The 20,581-nt window shown below is 41.4% G+C and overlaps 1 protein-coding gene across 5 annotated transcripts in view; it reads left to right on the forward strand.

The window, feature by feature from the left end:
* The window catches only part of PPARGC1A (PPARG coactivator 1 alpha), a 368,953-nt gene that overhangs the window by 319,960 nt on the left and 28,412 nt on the right, over positions 1 to 20,581 (forward strand). For 4 of the 5 annotated variants that reach the window (XM_017727555.1, XM_017727556.1, XM_017727557.1 and 1 more), the window contains exons 3-5: positions 15,881 to 16,075; positions 17,032 to 17,154; positions 18,039 to 18,243. In XM_017727555.1, coding sequence (XP_017583044.1) covers positions 15,881 to 16,075; positions 17,032 to 17,154; positions 18,039 to 18,243 — 523 coding nt within the window. Of the gene's footprint in view, positions 1 to 15,880; positions 16,137 to 17,031; positions 17,155 to 18,038; positions 18,244 to 20,581 lie in introns of those variants that run through there. The other variant, XM_017727558.1, reaches the window with a different exon arrangement.

Here is a 20,581-nt window from a genome sequence, read left to right on the forward strand (position 1 = left end):
TGCTGAACCCTCAGTTCACTTTCACTTTCTCCTTATCTTTCCTTGGGACAAACAAGTCTGTGTGATTATCTGTACAGGTAAAGGCTTACCTTACAGGCTTTGGATGTTTTCTGGTTTTTATATTCCCAAAGTAAGCTATGCAAATAGAAGGCCCCACTCAAGCAATATGTTTTGTGGGCCCTTTGTTTTTCCAAGACACTTGCTGAGTTGCTGTTCTATTATAACCTCTTCCTCTTGCGTTCTGGGGGATTGGCCTGGCTTTTCATGTTTAAGTGGATGGTCTCCATGCTCACTTTTGAATTCGGTCATGACTGTGATCCTTTTCAGAGGTCCAAACTTGTCTCTTTTGCTGTAGCCCTGATGTTCTCCCTTACATCCATTGCATCATAGAGGTACTCTTTGTCTTTCTGATGTGGAGTTATATCTTACACACAAGCCTTGTTCTGTGTGTCTATTCATTACTGTCTCTGTGTTAACTTTCTCTGGGACATTCCATTCTGGAATGCTAGTATTAAGTGAGCAAATATTATAGTGATGTTTTCTGTACAAAAAATGGCAAAGTCACCAAGTTGCATGAATGCACAAAATGAGTTTCTTCTTAGCTTTGGGCTGTGACCCCAACACTCTTGACAACCATTTTTTCAGTCTTCTGACAATTAGAAGTTCAGCTGAATGTACTTTGGGATGGGGAATGTGTGCACTGCTGGTGTTGGTTAAGTGTCCCCTGCTTGGAAGGGGGTGGTGGTGTTGCTCGTTGGAGCCCTGCCCTCTGCCATGCCTACGGCATGCCTACCGGCACTCTGGCCTGGAGAAGTGGGCTAATCTGTGAGCGTCAAATCCCCTTCTATAAAGCGAGGATTATAATCCTCCTTTCTTGATCTTGTCTGATTGAACTGTGAGTACTTTCTGCCGATACTTTCCCTTGAGATGTGACTGGAGATCATTCAGTGCAATAGGGGTGTTTCCTTGGTAGTGCTAGAATACTATTTAAATATTCAAATTGCAGGAGATGGATAGTAATGTTAATCATCATAATCAAGATGGAGCGTGATTTTTGCTGCATGACAGCGGAAGGAAAGGCTGAGAAATAGATGTCTAAAATCACTGAGTGCATACTTTTAAAGACAGGGCTTGCTCAGCAGCCAGGTGACAACAGACATGTTGTTTATTTGACAGAGAGGCTGTGAACTTAACTCCTGACTCAAAAAGAAAACTTGCTTCCCAAATGAAGACATATGGAGGGTTTTAATGGCAGTTGCAAGAGATGTGGTTGGGTTATGCCACTATGTGTGAGCTTATAAAGACACGGGGTGTATATCTGGTGAGAAAGTCTGTGAATTCTGCCAGTATTTAAGAGTAAAAAAAATTCTCACTCTGAAAAGAAAGTCAAAGAAAAATTGTGTCTGAGAGGACAGGCTCTGCCAGCTCCAAGGCGTTTGGATGTGATGTCTGCCCAGTAAGGGAAGACACTTCTGTTCAGCTGTGTGGGTGGCTTTTAGCTTGACCTTGCCCAGCTATTCTATCCAGAAGTTGGCCTCACTCAAGGTGAGATTTTAAATTATGTTAAAAGTGACTCATACTAAAGAGTTGCAGTAAAGCCAGGGAAAGAAAAAGTACTGGAAAACATACTAAAATGTGTGTCTGAATTAGTTTCCATTCAGTGCTCTTGTTATGGCAATCATCACTATGCCAAGACTGGCATAGTGCTGGGGACATCATGTGGAAGGCAGTGGTCAGGAATCAGTGTGTGGAGGCCCTTGCTGCTTGAATCCTGTGTTGTTCTGATCTGAGCTCGTACAGCGAGTACCCACAAGGATGTTACCTGCAGAAGTGCAAAGTTGAGGCAACAACAGCAGCAGGGGTGTTACACCGCATGACTGGTTTCTGTGGTGATGTCTTTCAGACTGGCTGTAGCACAAGTGAAATGTATGCAAGGACAGAGAACATTCGTGCTTTGCTTTGGGGTTTCTTTTTTTTTTTTTTTTTTTTTTTTTTTTGTCATGGTTTTCATTGAGGAGCAGATGAACAGGTATCCTACTTAACAGAGCTTAAAGAGAAACTGCTTGTAGCCTAAGAAACCCACCAAAATCTCCATTTATGTGTTTTAAAGATGAGGTGGCTTTATTAAAGATTATAGGGTCTTGCAGTTTTACCCCAAAGAAAACACTGCTAGCTCCACAGTTCATCTGGAAGGGATCTGTGTCAGACTGTGGAGCTTTAGTCATATGCACAAGTCTTCCTACGGTACTAAAAATCATTTAGTTTTCTTCTAAAGTCATGGACAGAGAGCGAAAATTGTCTTACTCAGATACGCATTTTTGAATTTCAGAATTAAATGTAATAAAGGAGATTTTTATTTTTATTCTCTTTTGATGAGACGCAATGAGAGAGTGAGGATGCTGCATCAGAGTATCTTTTGATTTGCTATTTGCTATGTGTTAAACATTTATATTTCAAAGAAGCATTTGTACCTATACTGAGTGTTTGGCAAATCCAACAGCTCATTAGATGTTAACAATAGCAACACTGCTAAATACAAAGGATTCATAGGCAAAGTACCCCTCAGGCTATATCTCTGAGAGAAAAAGTGGCAAATAGAATCAGAAACTAATTAAATAGTCAGCTAAAGCGAGCATAACTTAAAAAAGCTCTAAAACTACCAAAAATGGAAACATATTACAGTTATCTGCATTCACAGTGCAGAACAAGTTTGGTAGTATTTAAGATAATTCTCTAGTGCCTGCTATTTTTAGTCCAAGGGTAAGCTTCTGTAAGAGCCTTTCAGCGCTGCATCCCTTTAACCTGGCCTAACAAGCTAAGCCAGTAAGCTGTCTGATTTCCGTCTTACAGGAGGCAAAGAGATAGCTGAAACAAACCATTTGTGGTGCAAATGCTCAGCCTATCTTGTCTTAAGAGCTTTCTTTGTATGGATTTTTTTTTTTCCAAATGTCTCAGTATTAAGCTTGCTTGTCAGAGACTAAATTGTCAGACTTTGCTGTTTGGAAATTGTGGGAGTGCAGGAATGAAAGGAAGATTTTATAGACTCAGCCTAATGGAAATAAACATTTCTGCATTGCCAATGGTGAAAGCTGATCAGGGCAGTTTAAGCTATTGCTGTTGATGTGTCTGAGGAATAAGGAATGTATTTAGTTTTTCCCAGGGAAGGAAGGGCAGACATAAAGGGCCTGATCTCCTTCTCACTTACACTTAAGCTGTCCTTGTTTAACTCCATCGGCTTTGCCAGGTGATGCTTGGTTTGTGCTGCTCTAATCCAAGGGATGGCTAGCTGGAGTTGGCATTGCGCTCCCTGTTCCACCAGCACTCGCATTTACGGCACTCTTTGCCATCAAAATGGGGCAAGGCCAGATGCAGTTGTAAAACACTGTGGTGCTCATTGCACTCTGGTGTTTTGGTGCTTCAGGTGGATAAGACTTTTCAAGATTGCACACTTAGAAGTAGCTAGCTCTTTTTTACTTGAAATACCCTGTGGTGGAGTGTCCTTTCCCCTACTCCCTCATGTGTAGAATAAAGTGCAACCATGTTTACTTTCTTGTCTGCCTGCTTTCTCTTCCTCTCTCCTGTCCTTTCCCCTCCTTCCTCCCTAGTGGTGTGTGTAATCCTCACGTACGTTTACAAAACAGGATTTTACTACTTCCTAAACATGAGTAGTCCCACCCACTCCTCTCAGCCAGCTAAGCAAGGCTCGGACACTTTCATCTTGGGCTGTTTCCAATCTACAGCTCCCTTCCCCTCTTTCTTCCCCCTCAACTTGGATGCTGATAGAGCAGGGGAAAGTATGTCAATACAAAGGGAGGCCATCTTAGCCAGGAGGATGTAGGCTTTGCCGAACCCAGTGATCCGCGAGGTCCCATCTCTGGTTTAGTATTCAAATGGTTTCAATTTACTTATTATTCCTGGGGTTAGGCACATCCTGTGGGGTTTTGGCTGTGCATCTAGCAGCTACACAGGCTCAAATTATAACTTGTGTTAACTTCAGTGGGGATAACTTTTAAACTGAAGGTGCACTTGACATGAACAAATAGTGTCAGTGTATTTCCAGTAGGGAATGCAAGCACAGTGTAGGCACATTGTAGGCAAGATGAACCCAAGCCGCTTTTAAACTCAGTGTCTTAGTCATAGCAGTGTAGTGCTCAGCTGCAAAACTCACTTGGTAAGGAGGAAGAATTAGCCCTTGCTGGCCTGTGGCTGGACTGCTGTTAGTCCTGGGACAGGGTGGTACAGACACACTATGTAGGAGCTGCTGTTCTCAGCTTAAGCATCAACATACACGAAGAGCAGAGGACCAGGTTCCTAGCTAGTGTAAATCTGCATAGCTGTTAAGACCTTTGGAGAGGTCCTAATTTGCAGCAGCTGAACATCGGGGTCTAAGTTCTTTTTCTTTTGTTTGCCAGCAGGATTAAATGGAAGTACCCCAAATTATTTATTGTAGGTCCTGTGGCAGCATCTCAAAGCCCAATGGTAAAACAGGACATCGTTGTGAAAGGGGTTGTGTGAACACATAACAAAAAGACAGTCCCTGTCTAAAGGAACTTATGGCCTAATTATAATTAATAATGTTATTTAGTGCATTGGTAAGTACATCTGGACTTGACTGCCTGTTCCGTGTCATTTTTTAAGAGGACAAAAAAAATACGCCAAGGTTGATTTTTGCCATTTCTGATGAAAAGGGGACTGGTTAATATGAGTGCCTCACTAAAAAAAATTGCAGTTTTTTACATCACACAGATGGAGGGCTCATGATTGGGAAAATGCAGACTTTTAAAGGACTAGCAGAGAATGAGCAATAAATTCAGTCCTGACTAAGGAGCAAATAGAGGAGAGGCAACTGCAGTGGGAACTGTAGTGTGCACCACAGTATGCATGCGCTGCATAACTCTGCCAGACTGGTTGAAGGTAAATGGACATGGTAGCCTTAATGTAAACTAGCAAATTAGTTTTACATTTTAGTGTCAACCCTGTTTGATTAATATTATCTGTAAAGACTAGTGAGTTCCAGGAAACATAGAAAGCCAACAGTGGGCATGTTCTAAAGGAGACTGCAACAGATAGCTCTTCTATGTTTTTTTAAATGTTTTCTGTTTTAAAATCACCATCTCTATTTTACAATTCTATTTGCATGCACAAAATTGGATTAAAAGAACATTAAAGTCTTAACACTGAATGACAAATCAAGGAGATGTGTAACTGAGGGTATTATCAGACATATACATATCCAAATGTTTAACTGGTGGAAAATTCAGACACATCTCCTCATCCTGAAGAGTATTCTTGGTGGTTGTAGGGATTTACCAGGTTGCACTGTTCAATCACTGCTTTTTGAGGTGAGGACTTGCTTGCTGGGAGAGGCTTTCATTTTATTTTCATGGGACTGTAAAGGTGCTCTGAAAAGCCTGGCAAAATGCACCTGTGATCTGTGCTGTTAAACCCTATACCTGCTAGGACATTCCTTACCATGGCATCTTCTCATTCTCATTTGGTGCTTCGGTATAAAGGAGCCTTTATTACTTTCAGCCTAGAACACTCAGAGTACAGGTACCTGAGGTTTATTTTATCTGTCTAAACCACCTCTCTAAAGGGTATGTGTGTCACTCAACACATCTGCTGGTACAGACAAATGAGGAGGACATTGAAGGACATTGTTGTGCCACCTAAAAATAATGTACAGCTACATAGGTAAAATATACAGAGGAAATGCATCTTTAGGCTTGTAAACAAGTTTTTGTGTTGTATCTGAGTAAACTTTTTTAACCAACTCAAACCAGATAGCTGCCATCCAGTTAAATTACAATAAAAATTGATGGTAAGTCCAGGTGTATTAGTGATGTACTGATCCATTCATGCTTTAGCTGTAAGGAAAACCAGTGCTTTTCTTCCTGTGAGACATGACTTGTGTTTGTCATACCTGTTCAGTGGGCATGTGTTAGGCTTGATGAAGCTGAACACGCTGAGAAATTAAAACATCATAAAAAGCATTTAATGAAGTTGATACTTTACAAATGCTAATTTCCTGGTAGAATTAAATTCCAATTTTCTAACAGTAAAAGCACCAGATAGAAGTGTCTTATTGTGTAGTTTAAAAAGGAATTTTTGAGTGTGTGTTTCATTTGCACAAAAACAGTCTCCCCATAAATGAACAAAATTTAAAAATCTATGTAAACTCTTCTCTGCTATATTATGTATAATTTTACCTTTAAGTTTGTATTTCTTTGGAGTCATAAATCTTAAGACAGAAGTAGGGATGATTATAGACATCCTGACACATCCAATATAATTAAAACTAAAGCAAATGCAACACTGAAATAGAGAATGAACAAAAGCGATAAGACAATGCTTCTTGTTGGCAGAGTCCATACTACCACTGAAGTGCAGTTTTTAGGGATATTTGTCATGATAAAGAGGACAAACAAGTTTTTACAATAATTACTGCAAAATATATGTAGCCTTTTTTTCCTCCAGGATACGCTATGCTGCCTTACAGAGGTATATGAATGTTGAAAAATCTTACATCAGTGCATAGAGAGATTAGCGTAGGCATGGACCATAAATCAAGTAAATAAATAAATCTGAGCAAGCAGTGCTTGAGTGTTTGGACTGAAATACTGCTGACGCTGTCATTGAAAGCTCTGCAACAGGGACAGTCCCAGATGTCTTCCCTACCTTATGCTGTACCCTTCCTTCCCCTTCTTCCTTCTTTCTACAATACCCACTCCATATTAGAGCTTGTCCAGACTGGGACCCCAGGAACTTTAACTCTCTGCTCTCCTGTGTATTATTCAGGTGCATAATAATAATTAAAAATCCCTGTCTGAGTTGTTGCTCAGGAACTTATTACACGCATGAGCGACTGTCTGCGTGTGGGGAAGGAAGGATGGGTAAGAGGTGCCATTTGCTGCTCCAGAGTGGGGGAAGCTTGTGGGTGGTGAGCTCAGAGGCAGCCTGCCTAACCTCTTGTACCCTGGGCAGTGAGCTACTCATGCAGGTCAGGCTACCTGTCCTGCATTCCCTTCCCCAGCTCACTCACTCCTCTGCTCACCTGTGCTTCCCCAGAAGTTCTGGCAGACAGAAACTTCACCTCCATCCTAGTTTCTCTGGCGGTCTTGACAGTGAAGAAAAACTCCCAGCCTTTCTTCGTATTTTGGCTCTTCACCAGGCGCTCTTTCCCCTTTGCACTTCTGCACTTTCCCTGCTCTTGTTTTTACCCAGCAGAAACACAGAGAGAGTTTTGTGCTTCATTGGGAAGCTTAGCCCAAACCTAGTCCATTGTGGGCTTGACAAGACATGCCAGATCTTCTCCTGCTGCAGTTCCCCACCCATGAAGACCAGGTGGCCTTTGCTAGCACTGGACAAGGCAGCACAATAGTAAGTCCATGGTGTGCCTCAGTATTACAGACATGCAGTTCCTTTACAGTGTCAAATCCTGTAGAAGTTAAAAAGCCCCCGTGGTGAGCTAACCCAGTAAAAAACATGGGTAGAGCATTTACTTAGTAATCAGCAAATTAGTCTATATAGTCAGCAAATGTTGAGGCCCAAACTGATGATAAGATGATTTGCTTTCAAGTGTTTCTCAATATTGTGCTCAGGATCAAGTATAAATGGAATAGAGTGACCTTTTGATGCTGAGTCAAATTGACTGCATTTGCAAAGATTCTGTGGTTTCACTTACTATAAGTTTTTGGTATTTGGTCTACCACTGGTGAAGTGAATCCAGCACAACAGTATCTTATCATTGGTTCCCTTAACACAGTCGATGACACAGTAGCTTGCTTGCAGATTGTTTTTTGTTTTATCTTTTCCCCAGAATCAAAGATCACTATGATAGAGGGGAAGGATGCAGTTTACACAAATCGAATTGCAATGGCTTGCAAAATGTGGATGAATTTTGGTCAAAATATGTAAAGCATGGGTTGCTAGCTGGATCCTGAAGTTCCTGAGATGAGTAAGTCAATTAGTAGCTCTTCAGTTTATTATAAACTTAATTACCAGGCTGTAATGGAAACTTCTGAACTGCAACAACTCGTTAGAAGTAACAAAAAAAGTGACTTTGTGGTAGAAGAATATTCAGTAGGCTTTTTTAAACTGACACGTTTAGCTTAGAGCAGGAAAGTTATATTTTTCACTTGAAAAGGTAGTCCATCTCACAGGAGCTATGGTAGTGATCAAGGGCATGCTCTTAAAGAAAAGCCTATTTGCAAATGGTCTGTGCTGTGGTTTTGTGTTGTGATGCTTTAATACCAAGTATTTGGCAGGAGTTTTACAGTATCAGGTGAGCATCTCTCAGAGAGAAGGCAATCCGAGTTCAGTTGCCAAGATTACACATAAGAACTTTCTGAGAAATATGCAACATGTTGATTATGATGATGAAAATAATAATTTTTATTTTAGTTTACTTTACTTTAGTTTACTTTTATATTGAGATATCCTGAAGAGGGGAGGGGAAAATGGATGCTGCAGGTGCTCCCATCTCCTTCAGCCTGCAGGCGTTTAGCAGGTCCTTCCAGTGGTGCCATAATGTTCCTGTGAGCAGTGCTGGGGGTTTATTCCCCCCTGGAACCTAGCTCTGGAAATTAGGCAGTGAAGTAGCTGCATTGTGTAGAATCACAATATTTATTTAACATTGTTTTGGGGGAGAGCATTTTGGGATGGTAGAGCACATTGCTTCAAGTCTGTATCTTGAGAAATCCAACTGGAGTGAAGCTTTTTCATAAATACGGATAAGTGGTTGGTCCCGCAATTGAGATATATCCACATTCCATATGAAGGGCTGTGGGGCTGCTGAAATCAGAAGGCAGGCTCTGGATTCAAGTGGTCTTTTCCTGCAGGTGCATGTGAGGAGTATGAATATAGCTGTCTCCTTCAAGAAAAGAAAAGATCTTGTTTCCTTTCCATACCCTAAAGGCATTTGCACAGGGGTGGTGATAATTAATCCCCATATTTCTACTTCATATAAAGAAACCTGGCTGTAATTTTCTCCTAGTGGGACTCCATTTTGTTTTTAAAGATAATTGATAGCTCTGGACTTAAGCATTTCAATTATGGGAGTGTCTCTTGGGGACCAGACTAACAGACCTTGGAAAAATGTTCTAATGCAAATGCATCATGTGAATTTTTACTGTAAGACAATGCAGGATGCTTAAGGATTTGCAAAGCAGTTGAACAGTAAAATAAAAGCTGAGAAACTTCTCAAAATATATAAGGGCATGAGACTGATTGTGAGCAGGTAAGGTGGAACAAGTGATTCTCCACTTGGACCACTAATTCGTCTTTGGCCCTGGGTATGGCCAGCTCTAAGTTGAGGAGAAGGAGGCGCTTGCCTTGGACAGCGCATGGAAAAGGCAGCAAAATCAACATGACAGCGCTGTCTGTGCCATGCCATGGCAGGTTGGCTTCTTCTGCACCAGAAGAGGGAAAACTTGGGCTGTAGTTCTTCCCTTTCATTGTCCTTGACTTCAGTTCTCATTTTTCTCTGTTAGGAGTAGGAATACCAGCCTGCATCCTAATCCCTGTACACCTCCTACCCTCCCTGTGCTTCTGTCCAGCCTGTGGCTCCTTAGCCTCTTGTGGCAAAGCTTGGTTTGTGGTGCTGGGGCTGAGACACCATCTGCCCCTACCTCCTGCATGTTTGCTGACAGGAGGTGTTCAGGGCCTGAGTGGTGTTAATGAGCTTTTCAGCACCTCTGCATCCTTATGTGCAAAAAGGGGTGACTCTGTACCCCTCAATTCTTAAGGAAAAGACAATCTTACGGACATTCTTACTCCAAAGTTTGTCATTAAGGAATTAAATCCTGTTGGAATTCCCTGATGTGCTCACAAGTCAATTTTGTTTGTTTGAAAGTAGTGCCATAATGTATTAGTATTTTTAGATCACTCAGATATTTTCAGCTGGAGGAAAATCTTGTATTTTCTTTTTTAATTGTGCTATGAATAGATCTTAGGCTGCTGAGGAGAAATGAGTTGATACGTTGAAATGGTGATCCCTTGTGAGTTCTGGTGTACACCTGGCTGCTCTGAATTGCTTACCAAGCTGGGCTGCTGGAGTGGTGACAGCTTCTACCAGCTGTGGATCTGTCCCAAAGTTTCCTCGGCTTTTTATGAAGATGTGGCGAGCTGCCACTGCTCCCAGATCCTTCGGGCTGTGGATTAATAATGAAGTTTAGACCCTGATCTTTCAGTGTGAATCACAATGGGCCCTTGCACTATTCAAATTGTCAGTAAAGAAACTCCAGAGCATCATCATTCGTTAGCTGATTTCACTCCTTGAGATCCAGTCAGCAAAAGTTGTGCATGTGTTAATCACAATTGAAAGGCAGAGGGGAAGTCACCCAAAGGGAAGATGTTGGAGATACTATTAATATTTTGAAAATATTTTCTAAAAGATGGGCTTGACCCTTTTCTGGAATGGATCAGCATACCTGCGCTGATGACAGGAGCTACAGGATAATCCTGAGTCAGAACATCTGCACTCTGGCTTCAAAGTTTTCAAGAAGGGATCACAGAAGCACAGATGGGTAAGGTTAGAAGGGACTGCAGTGGGTCAGCTGGAACAACTTCCCTGCTCAAGCAGGGCCCTCCTAGAGCATGTGGCACAGGATTGCATCCAGACAGTTCTTGAATATCTCCAGTGACAGAAACTCCACAGCCTCTTTGGGCAAACCTGTTCCAGTACTCTGTCATTCACAGAGTAAAGAAGTTCTTCTTCATGTTCAGGTAGCACCTCCTGGGCATCAGTTTCTGCCTGTTGCCTCTTGTCCTGTTGCTTGGCACCACTGAGCAGAGCCTGGCTCCATCCTCCTGACACCCTCCCTTCAGATACTGACAGACATTGATGAGGTCCCTTCTCAGCTGTGTCTTCTTGAGGCTGAACTGACCCAGCTCACTCAGCCTGTCCTCCTAACAGAGGTGTTCCAGCCCCTTAATCATCCTCACAGCCCTCTGCTGGACCTGTTCCAGGAGCTCCATGTCCCTCTTGTACTGAGGAGCCCAGAACTGGACACAGCACTCCAGGTGCACCTCACCAGGGCTGAGTAGAGGGGCAGGATCACCTCCCTCAACCTGCTGGCAGTGTTCTCCCTGATGGACCACAGGGTACCACTGGCCCTCTTGGCCACAAGGGCACTGCTGGCTCATGGACACTTGGTGTCCACCAGGTCCTTCTCTGCACCTCATATCTCCTTCCCAGCACCTTGGCCCCCAGTCTGTGCTGGTGCATGGGGTTATTCTTCCCCAGGTGCAGGATCCTGCATTTGCCTTTGTTGAATATCAGATGGTTCCTTTCTGCCCATCTCTCCAACCTGTCCAGGTCCTTCTGAAGGGCTGCACAGCACTCAGGGGTATTGGCCACTCCTCCCAGCTTTGTCTTATCCATGAACACAACTGAGGAGGCATCTGGACCTTCATCCAAGTCACTGATGAATGAATTAAACAGTACCGGGCCCAGTATTGAACCTTGGGGGACACAACTCATGACAGGCCCCCAACTAGACCCTGTGCCACTGATTATGACCCTCTGGGATCTGCTGTTCAGCCAGATCTCAATCCACCTTGTTGTCCACTCATCCACCCCACACTTCCTGAGTTTGCTTATGAGGATGTTGCGAGAGACCGTGTCAAAAGCCTTGCTGAAGTCACGGTAGACAATATCCACTGCTCTCCCCTCATCCATCCAGGTAGTTGCTTCATCATAGAAGGCAATCAGGTTGGTCAAGCATGATTTACTTATCTTTAGTGAAAAAATGCTTGATTATCTCTGATCGCCTGGCGTCATCCACGTGGATAGAGATGGCCTCCGGAAAGAGGTGCTTCATCACCTTTTCAGGGATCGAGGTGAGGCTGACTGGCCAGTCGTTCCATGAATCCTCCTCATTGCAATTTTTGAAGACCAGGGTGACATTTGCTTTCTTTCAGTCCTCAGACACCTCTCCTGATCTCCATGACCTTTCAAAGATGACCATGAAGCAGCCTCACTATGGTGTCTGCCAGCTCTCTCCAGCATTCATGGATGTGTTCTGTTAGGGCCCATGGACTTATGGATGTCAAGGTTTCCTAGGTGCTCTCTAACCCATGATGGTAATGACAGAGATTTTTAAATGTTGCATGATTTTTTTAAAGGAAGAAAATTTAAGGATAAATCACAGCACTGCTCACTATATGCACCCTAAAGGGATGACCATGAATGACAAGGCGGACAAGCCTTTGTTACAGCTCAATCTTTGGCCTCTGTGGCCTCTGTGGATTACCCACAAGTAACAGGTATTACAGACGTAAAATGCTAACCACAAGGTGAACCCAGCTCCATCAATAGTCAGAATAAGCAAAAGAGAAGGAATCATCAGGGGTAGAGGATTTAAATACCTTTGTGTCAGCAAATTGTCAACTCATTTCACTGACCAAAGAGAGAATATCTCTGGAGACATTTTACTGAAGGCAGAAATGCAATTAGATTGCAATAGTTACACAACTATTAAAGTGTTTTCAGACAGAGAATTATTTTTAGTGCTGTAGAAATACTAAAGTATTAGAGCAAAGCATGTAAAAGCAGAGAAGAGCACAATTAGAAACTTTTCATGGTCTTTGGACTCCTAGATCGCTCATGTTTGAGGATTGGCTGATGTTCTGGCAGTTTACCTGTTGCATTCACCCATATAGAGTGACACAAATGCCAAATTTTATTTCCTTTCAGAGCTAATGGCATTCTGGATATGCTGGAAATTTCTGTTGTCAGAAACACAGAAGCATGTGCATTCATTGGCATACTTGTGTTCCTTGCCTCCTTCATCTGGGTGAAAATTTACAGGGATCAAAACATCTCTGGCCCAATGTCTTTATGTTAACATAACAGTGTGATTTGGAAGTGATGCATAACTGCTTCTGCATTAAAAAGGCAAGTTAGCAACATGCAGTTATTATGAATTTTTTTCATAAAAGTTTAATAATTAAATATATTTGTCGTGCAGCTTTACATTTGAGATTATCCTCTGGTTCTTTTTCTTACACACTGTAGTTTATTTAGGTAGTCTAAATACCTAGGATCTGCTCCTATAGAGAGAGGCAAATCCTTCCTGTAAGATCCTTCATGAGCTTAGGGACATGGCGGAGTCAGTTGCAGAGAGCACACGGGGCATCCTCTGGCCTCGGCAGAGATGGAAGGTGCTCAGCTCCTCCTGTTCCACCGAGCCTGTGTGATGAGCGGGTTGGATGCCAGTCTGAAATGTGAACTTCTGCGGGGACAGTGCTGAAACCGTGAAAGAGCCTGCATTTGGCCATGGCGTTGCTTCTCCCCAGTGCTGTCAACACCAAGACTCAAGCTGCAATAGCAAAGGAGGAAGCTGCTGCTTCACTGATTATTGCTCAGACGTTGATGTACCCAACCATCTCTCCCTCTGCATCTCTCCTCAGCAGCGTTTCTGCTGTATCTAGTAACTGTGTTTCTTTATAAATAGTAATTAAGGACAGTTAGGAGCAATAGCATAGTTAAACCTTTAAAAGGTTATCTAGCAATGTCATTTTCTTGACTAATGTGTTCCTGCTGCCATATTGTTTGTGAATAGACATGTGTTAGCCAGCTAGTGTGTTTCATCTGTGGTGACTTTGATTTATTTGCTCTGTAAATTGGGACTGAAGCAATAATGGAAAGTGACATTAATTGTTTAACAGAGTCCTCTTTGTCACATCCTCTGCTTTCTCTGGGGTGTTTGAATGTTGAAACTTGTACAAAACTAATTGAAATTGCTGTGATGAGGACCGGCGTCCGCTCAACTTTCTGTTCCTGAATGTCAGTGCACTTGAATGTCTGTTTAAAGCATGAGAGTTGAGCAGCTAACAGCAAATATCAGGTTTTCTTCTGGCATGCTATTATTAAAGAAGGCATTCCCTGTTAGAAATAGCAACACTTCCAGCTTTATTGTCAGCTTTATATGCTTCAAGGCTCAGCAGTGTGACCCACCAGCTGAACTTGCTGAAAAAGTTCCTGGTGTAGGGCTGGGGGTCAGGCAGCCAAACCACCTCATGGACACCTTAGGCTCAAGGGCTGGCTCTCACACCATTCATCCCACCACCTGTGAGGGGCTTGAAATGCCATCGGGAAACAACACTGGTACACACTTTCTTGCCCGGTATCTTTTCTTGCTTTTCTAGAAGTGACACCATGGTTTTCCTCTTGTCCTCTTAGAAAGCGACTGTTAAAAGCTGGATTCAGAGCATGGTTTTATTCACAAGGTGGCTCCCCTCTGTCATTTCCACCTTCTACAAACTGAATTATCTCAGCTGTGTGCATATGTCTGCTTAGTATGGTGGAAATCACCTGATACCGAAACTTGGATGCTTTTTCTCAGTGGCCAAGTGCCTTTTTGCCTTTTAAGTAAATGCTTCTCCTTAGCATTAGCTTGCCTGAGTATTTATTTGTTTCTTGGAGATGAAGTTGTAAACACCAGAATAATTTGTGCTCTGCCTTAGCTTTCTAGCTCAAAGACAGCTTTTGTGTTAGAAGCCGTGAGGTGTGATTTGGCAGAGAAGCCTAGCAGGAGCAATTACATGTGTGGTTTATGATCATCTCTGAACAGAGTCTGCTAGATGAAAGTATTACTGAAAAAAGTTGTGCTAAGGGGATACCCAGATTCGCTTGATTTTTTTTTTCCAAAGTGTAACTTGGCAGTGTTCTGCTGTTGCCTTTTTTAGCTTCTTTTTTTGCTTGTTTGTTTGTCTTGCTGGTATTATTTGTCTTGCTAGTTCACTTTTAAACTTCGAGATTTGAAGTTAGCTGAAATTTTTTCACACTGTGAACCTGGAACATGGTGAGCTACTCTGAAACTGGTGGAAAAACTCCCAATTTGATATCGCTTGAATCAGTGAAAGGCTTTTCATTTACTTTAATAGCGCTAAGATCAGCCTAGGAGTCCTAGATAATTGATCTGTCAAGATCAATTTCCAATCTTTCTGAAAAATAAATATAATGATTTTTACACAGTTCTATTTCTCAGTACTCTCAGCACTCAAAAAATCTGTACCTTAATATACAGTAGGGACTATATTTCATTAAAAAATCAGGAGGCACTTAAATTTACTCAATTTGACAAAAAGAACTCACGTTGCTGAAATAAGATATAAATTAACATTACAGCCACATCTGATTAGAAATTAATCTACTTTTTATAATTGCAGTCTGAATTAGATAAATGCATACAATAGTGCATTGAGCACTCAAATGACATAACTCGAAAGGACAACTTCAAAGGCAATCTGCCTAATACATTCCTTTAAAAGAAACCCAAATGACCTGTCATTTATCATATGAGTGCTGCTGGCTATCTTATGCCAGAATACTCAGGAATGAGGAGCTGTTCATTTGAGTTTGGAGCAAGGATTTGCAGAAATGTGGAAGGGTAACCCTTTCTCACTTAAACTGGACCGTATATGTGAATGAGGTTTTCTATATTTTACTGGTGATTCATTTTGGTGTCCTGATTAGCTGTCTGTTTCTTGTAATTTTGTCAGGTTAATTAGCTGGTGTTCAGTGTTGAAGAGAGAAAGAAAGAGACAGCCTGGGCTGACACCATCATTAGGTGTCAGCATTTTAGGCTCATCCTGTAATACAATCCCTGGGTGATTACTTATCATTGTTAACACCTGATAAGAAAAAAAATGGTGGAAGAAAAGTAAACTAGCAATACACCACGAGTGCAAAGAGATTTGTTTTGAACAGAGATGGATCATTTTATTGTACCTAATTACATTGTCTGAGATTCTGTTGCAGGTTACTGTTTCAAGGGCTGGTTTAACTACATGTTGTCCGCTTGTTCACATACAGAGGCATCGTTTTAGTCCTTTTCTCACCAGGTTCCTCTTTTTGTTTTGTCCGCTTCCACAGAAGATAGATGAAGAGAGCGAGGCAAACTTGCTAGCTGTTCTCACTGAAACACTGGACAGCATCCCTGTGGATGAGGATGGATTGCCTTCATTTGATGCACTGACAGATGGAGATGTGACCAACGAAAAGGCCGCTAGCCCCTCCCCAATGCCCGACGGCACCCCTCCAACCCAGGAGGCAGAAGAGCCGTCTCTAGTAAGAACCCTTCCTACTGTTTAACAGGAATTGGATGTGCCTCTGGCTACCCGCTGCATGGGTATGATGTAGTCACAGTAAGGTCTGGACTTTTCATTTAGACTGGAGAGGAAAATCAAGTGAAGAACTGAAAATTAGGTGGGCAAAACCCCCCCACCAAATAGCCATAGGATGATTAATATGGCAGTCTATTAAAAAGTTGTTGAAAAGGTTGTTTTTAAACTCTTATACTAATGGAGCTGACACTTTTGCTTATCATTCTGTTCAGATAAGTCGGGGTAATGGCTCTTAACTCATATTTCATTTCTTGGGGCTCTTTTTGTTGTGCGTGTTTAGACATAATTTTTGGTGATCTGTGAAGAAAGGCCCAGTGAGTCTGTTGGGATGCGGGGCTGATTTTGTGCCTTTAACATTGATTTGACCAGTAAGCACCAGCTTAGTGCTAACCAGGGCAAAACTGAACCTTGGATGAGGATGTGGGTGAAACACTATATGCATTTTGCTCAGTAAATCTAGTTTGTGATGTGATTCTGTTTCTGCTGAAAGCCTCTTATCACTGGCTTCAGTGGAACAGAGCCAGATACCTGAATCTTGACACTGTATCCATTAGTCTGTTAATGTTTCTGTCTAGATCAGAGGCCTCTTCTGTCAAGCAGATCACTGAGAATTTCATTTTGCCATGGATTCAGAAATCCAAGATCCCTGTCATTTCTGCTTGCCCCACAGTATACTGCAGTAAAGGGAGCAGAAATGTGCTGCCAAGCCAGAAGAAAATGAAATCTGTTTCCTCTGAGGAATATCAAGTCCTTCTTTTAGTTTTATTGTACTTTTCTTGCTGAAATTGATATAACTAACTTTAAGTAACTATGCAAAAATGTAGATAAGTCATTTTAATCCATAAAGATGTATAACTTTACTCTTTTCCTTCCACTTCCCTTTCCCTGATGTGTTTGTAGCTTAAGAAGCTCTTGCTGGCTCCAGCCAACACTCAGCTAAATTATAATGAATGCAGTGGTCTCAGCACACAAAACCATGCAAACACTAATCACAGGATCAGAGCAAGCCCTGTGGTTGTTAAGGTACAAACTTAATCTTTATAATAAGGAAAAAAAAGAAAGTGTAACAAGGTCTTTAATGCTTTTAGCAACCAAGCAAGGAGTAGATCTGAACGTGTTTTATTAATATGCATTCTATCTTGTAACTAATTAAAAAATAAAGTGAGTTACAGACTGGGTTCCAGAAATCATCTGAGCTCCTTTATGCTCTGAATATTTCATTTATGCCTTTTCTCTTGGCAGAGTTCAGTTGTAGTCACACCGTCTGTTACTCTTACCTACTTTATTGATACACAGAGTAGGACGGGGTGCGATAAAATTTGCTGATGGTCTGGTGTTGTTTATGAGTGACTCTAGAATGTGAGACTGCCATTTTCCCAGCTGTCTGAGCTAAGACAAATGACACTGGATTCTTGGCAAAACATTAGACATTGACTGGACAGAATGGGGGGCTTAGACATAATTCTGTTAGCAGGCAGTATTAAACAATGTTTGTCTTGCCATTGAGTGTAACTGAAAATGGACCGTTTAGGGGTACTTAAGAGAGTCGTGAATACTGGGCCCAAGCAATCAGCAACAAATTAAGGTTTAAACCAGCTTATTTTTTTGTTCACAGTAAAGGCGCTGTAGGGTCTTGTTAGTTACATGTTGCTGAGTAGGAACATTGCAATGTAGGAGAAATGAAATAAAAAGCTGCATAAATGTCATTTAGGAATTTTAAATGTAATTTTCCTTCCTTGTTCTGCAAACAGTTATTCACAGCTCATAGATCTAGTACACTTAGACTGAACACTTCATTGAAAATCTCATCTCTTCAGAAAACCTATATCCATTCTGATAAGGTTCAGCTCACTAATTTTAGCTTTATTTTATTTTATTATTTTATTTTATTTTATCCTGTTTTTAAGACTGAGAATTCATGGAGCAATAAAGCGAAGAGCATTTGTCAACAGCAAAAGCCTCAAAGACGTCCCTGCTCTGAACTTCTCAAATATCTGACTACAAATGATGATCCTCCTCAGACCAAACCAGCAGAGAACAGGAACAGCAGCAAAGAGAAATGCACCTCCAAAAGGAAGCCCCATCTGCAGTCTCAGACAAATCATCTGCAGGGTAGGTGTGGGACTGCAGCATACAGCTTTGGTACCAGCAGTAATGCAGGGAAGCTGAAGTACCATGGTTGGGAATATCCTCAATACTACTTCTGTTCTTTGGATTAGTACTGTAAATCCAGCCTCTCTCCTGTGTAAAGAGAACTTTAAAACAGTGTAATGAAGTTAGAATTAGTTAGCTAGATTCAGCTTTTAGACATATTTAATCCTTTCATTTATTGCCCCCCAGCCTCAGAAGAGGATCTCAGGAAAAGTTTAGCAAGTATCACATGGTAATATACCAAGCTAGCTGGAGACACTTATTCACAGAAAACTGTACTACTAAGAAATCATTATACCCCTAAACAAGCTGGGCAGGCCAGTTCATTAGTGAGCTTCTTTCTGTTTTGCTGGAGTAAAACTGAAGGCATTGTTAACCTGCTACATAGCCCTTAAGAGACAATAAATAGTGCTCTCACTGCTACAGAGAAAGCAATAAATGTGTCATTCCTGTTAAAGCTCGAGTGCTGGTTTGTAATTTTATTTTGTAAATAGTTGAAAGTTTAGATGCCATCCTGATCTTTCTCTCTCATTTTTGGATTCTTTATGGTCAAAACTTAACACTTGTGTTGACTTTTAGTATCCCCTGATGTGTAAAAAACTGGTCTATATTACAAGTAGCTTCTGTGACAGCATGCAAGAACTTAAAGCCTCCTCTCTCACTTTCTCTCCATCTCTTCCCCTGTCTGTTGTCCCAAGATAAAGGAAAGCTGTAAAAGCTTACAAACCCAAAGGGAGCTTTTAAAAGTTATTGTTACTTTAAAATACATCTATGTATTTATATTGGCCTGGCATCTGGAAGGCCAGGTGCCCATCTCAGACGCATCAGTGCAAATCCTGAATGACTCCACTGAAGTCAATGGAAGTTACCTGTCTGCAACAGAGATCAGGATGCAACCCTAAATGTGTTGTTTGGTATTTTTAAAGCAACAGTTGTAAACTTTATGTTCTTTCTTCTTCTCCCCTCCCACTTTCTTGCGTTTCAGCCACCATCAAATCCGTTTTCTCATTCTGCACTAGGAAGTATAAACAAACTCAAAAAGAATAATCTTCCCTTCCTATCACTTAATATTGTTCTTGCAGCTGTACATTCTGACATCCTAAGTATGGGGTTTCTCCATTATGGTCTCAAATTACCTAAACAATATTTCTTGTAAGAAGGAAATCCAACTGCTCCTAAAGCTTCCTTATGCCAACTGCCACTCCTTCTGGATGGCTTCGGCAGTCTCCTTCACAGCAGAATCCTGACTGAGCTCTACATGTGAAACCTGAGTCTGTTTCTGCAATGGTACTGAAAAACAGAACTGCCTGAAGTTACAATGGGCTTTATTAACACTGTTGGATGTTAAGTTGGTAGGTGATAAGGCATATTGTGTATAACATGCTATATCCACATGTATGTTACACACATACATAGATGTATGTGCACACAAACATACATACAGATTATAAAATCTTTCTGTTCAGATCAGAGCTGCTTTTCTTCCCCAGCTGAGCAATTGTGTAGATTCAGTTCAAAGAGTCAGGGCACATTGGGTTGTGGAAGCAGCACGGAGGAGAGGTTACAGAAGTCCAAAGGGACATATAGCTAACTTACCAGTGCTTAACAGATGACTGTGATTTTAGTGGTCTTGCAAGTGAATTTGCAGGCAGAGAGAAATTACCTTCTTCTTTAATTCCTGCACTTTATTTACAGGCTTTTGAAATGTTTTTTCAGCAAATTTGCCTCATACACCAATATATAACTTCAATACTAATGGATTTGCATGTAATACAAATACAAGAATATAATGCTTTCAGCTTGGACAGTCAATTCATGCAGAATCAACCTTGCAAATTTAACTGATATTTTCAGACCTGCAGTCATTGGTTCATACATTTAATCAGAAGTACAAGAAAATTGGCTCTTTCTGTTTTAAAAAAAAATCACAGTCTGAGATTTTCTTTCAAAGTTAGGGAAAGCTCACAAAGGGTAAGTCGAATGTTATTTTCCTTTAGGGTTACTGTTGCAAACATATTGCAAACCCACAGGAATGTCCACAAACGCATTCATGCCAAAGATCATCTGTGGTTTTGCACTGAAATTTGCCCATGAGGAAACGTAGTTCTTTTGAACCTGAATGTTTTCAATTTATAGGGACAAGCAACTTGATGTGAACTCCTTTTAATAAGAGAAAACCCACGCCACAGTAGATCTTGAAGCTCTAATAAACAGGCACCGTGGAAAATGATAGTGTCTTGGCTAAATATTTGCACTATCAATGGCTGTATGTGAGGATGAATCCTTTGCAGAAAGAGTG

This window comes from Corvus brachyrhynchos, unplaced genomic scaffold, assembly GCF_000691975.1.
Source record: "Corvus brachyrhynchos isolate BGI_N302 unplaced genomic scaffold, ASM69197v1 scaffold80, whole genome shotgun sequence".
NCBI lineage: Eukaryota > Metazoa > Chordata > Aves > Passeriformes > Corvidae > Corvus > Corvus brachyrhynchos.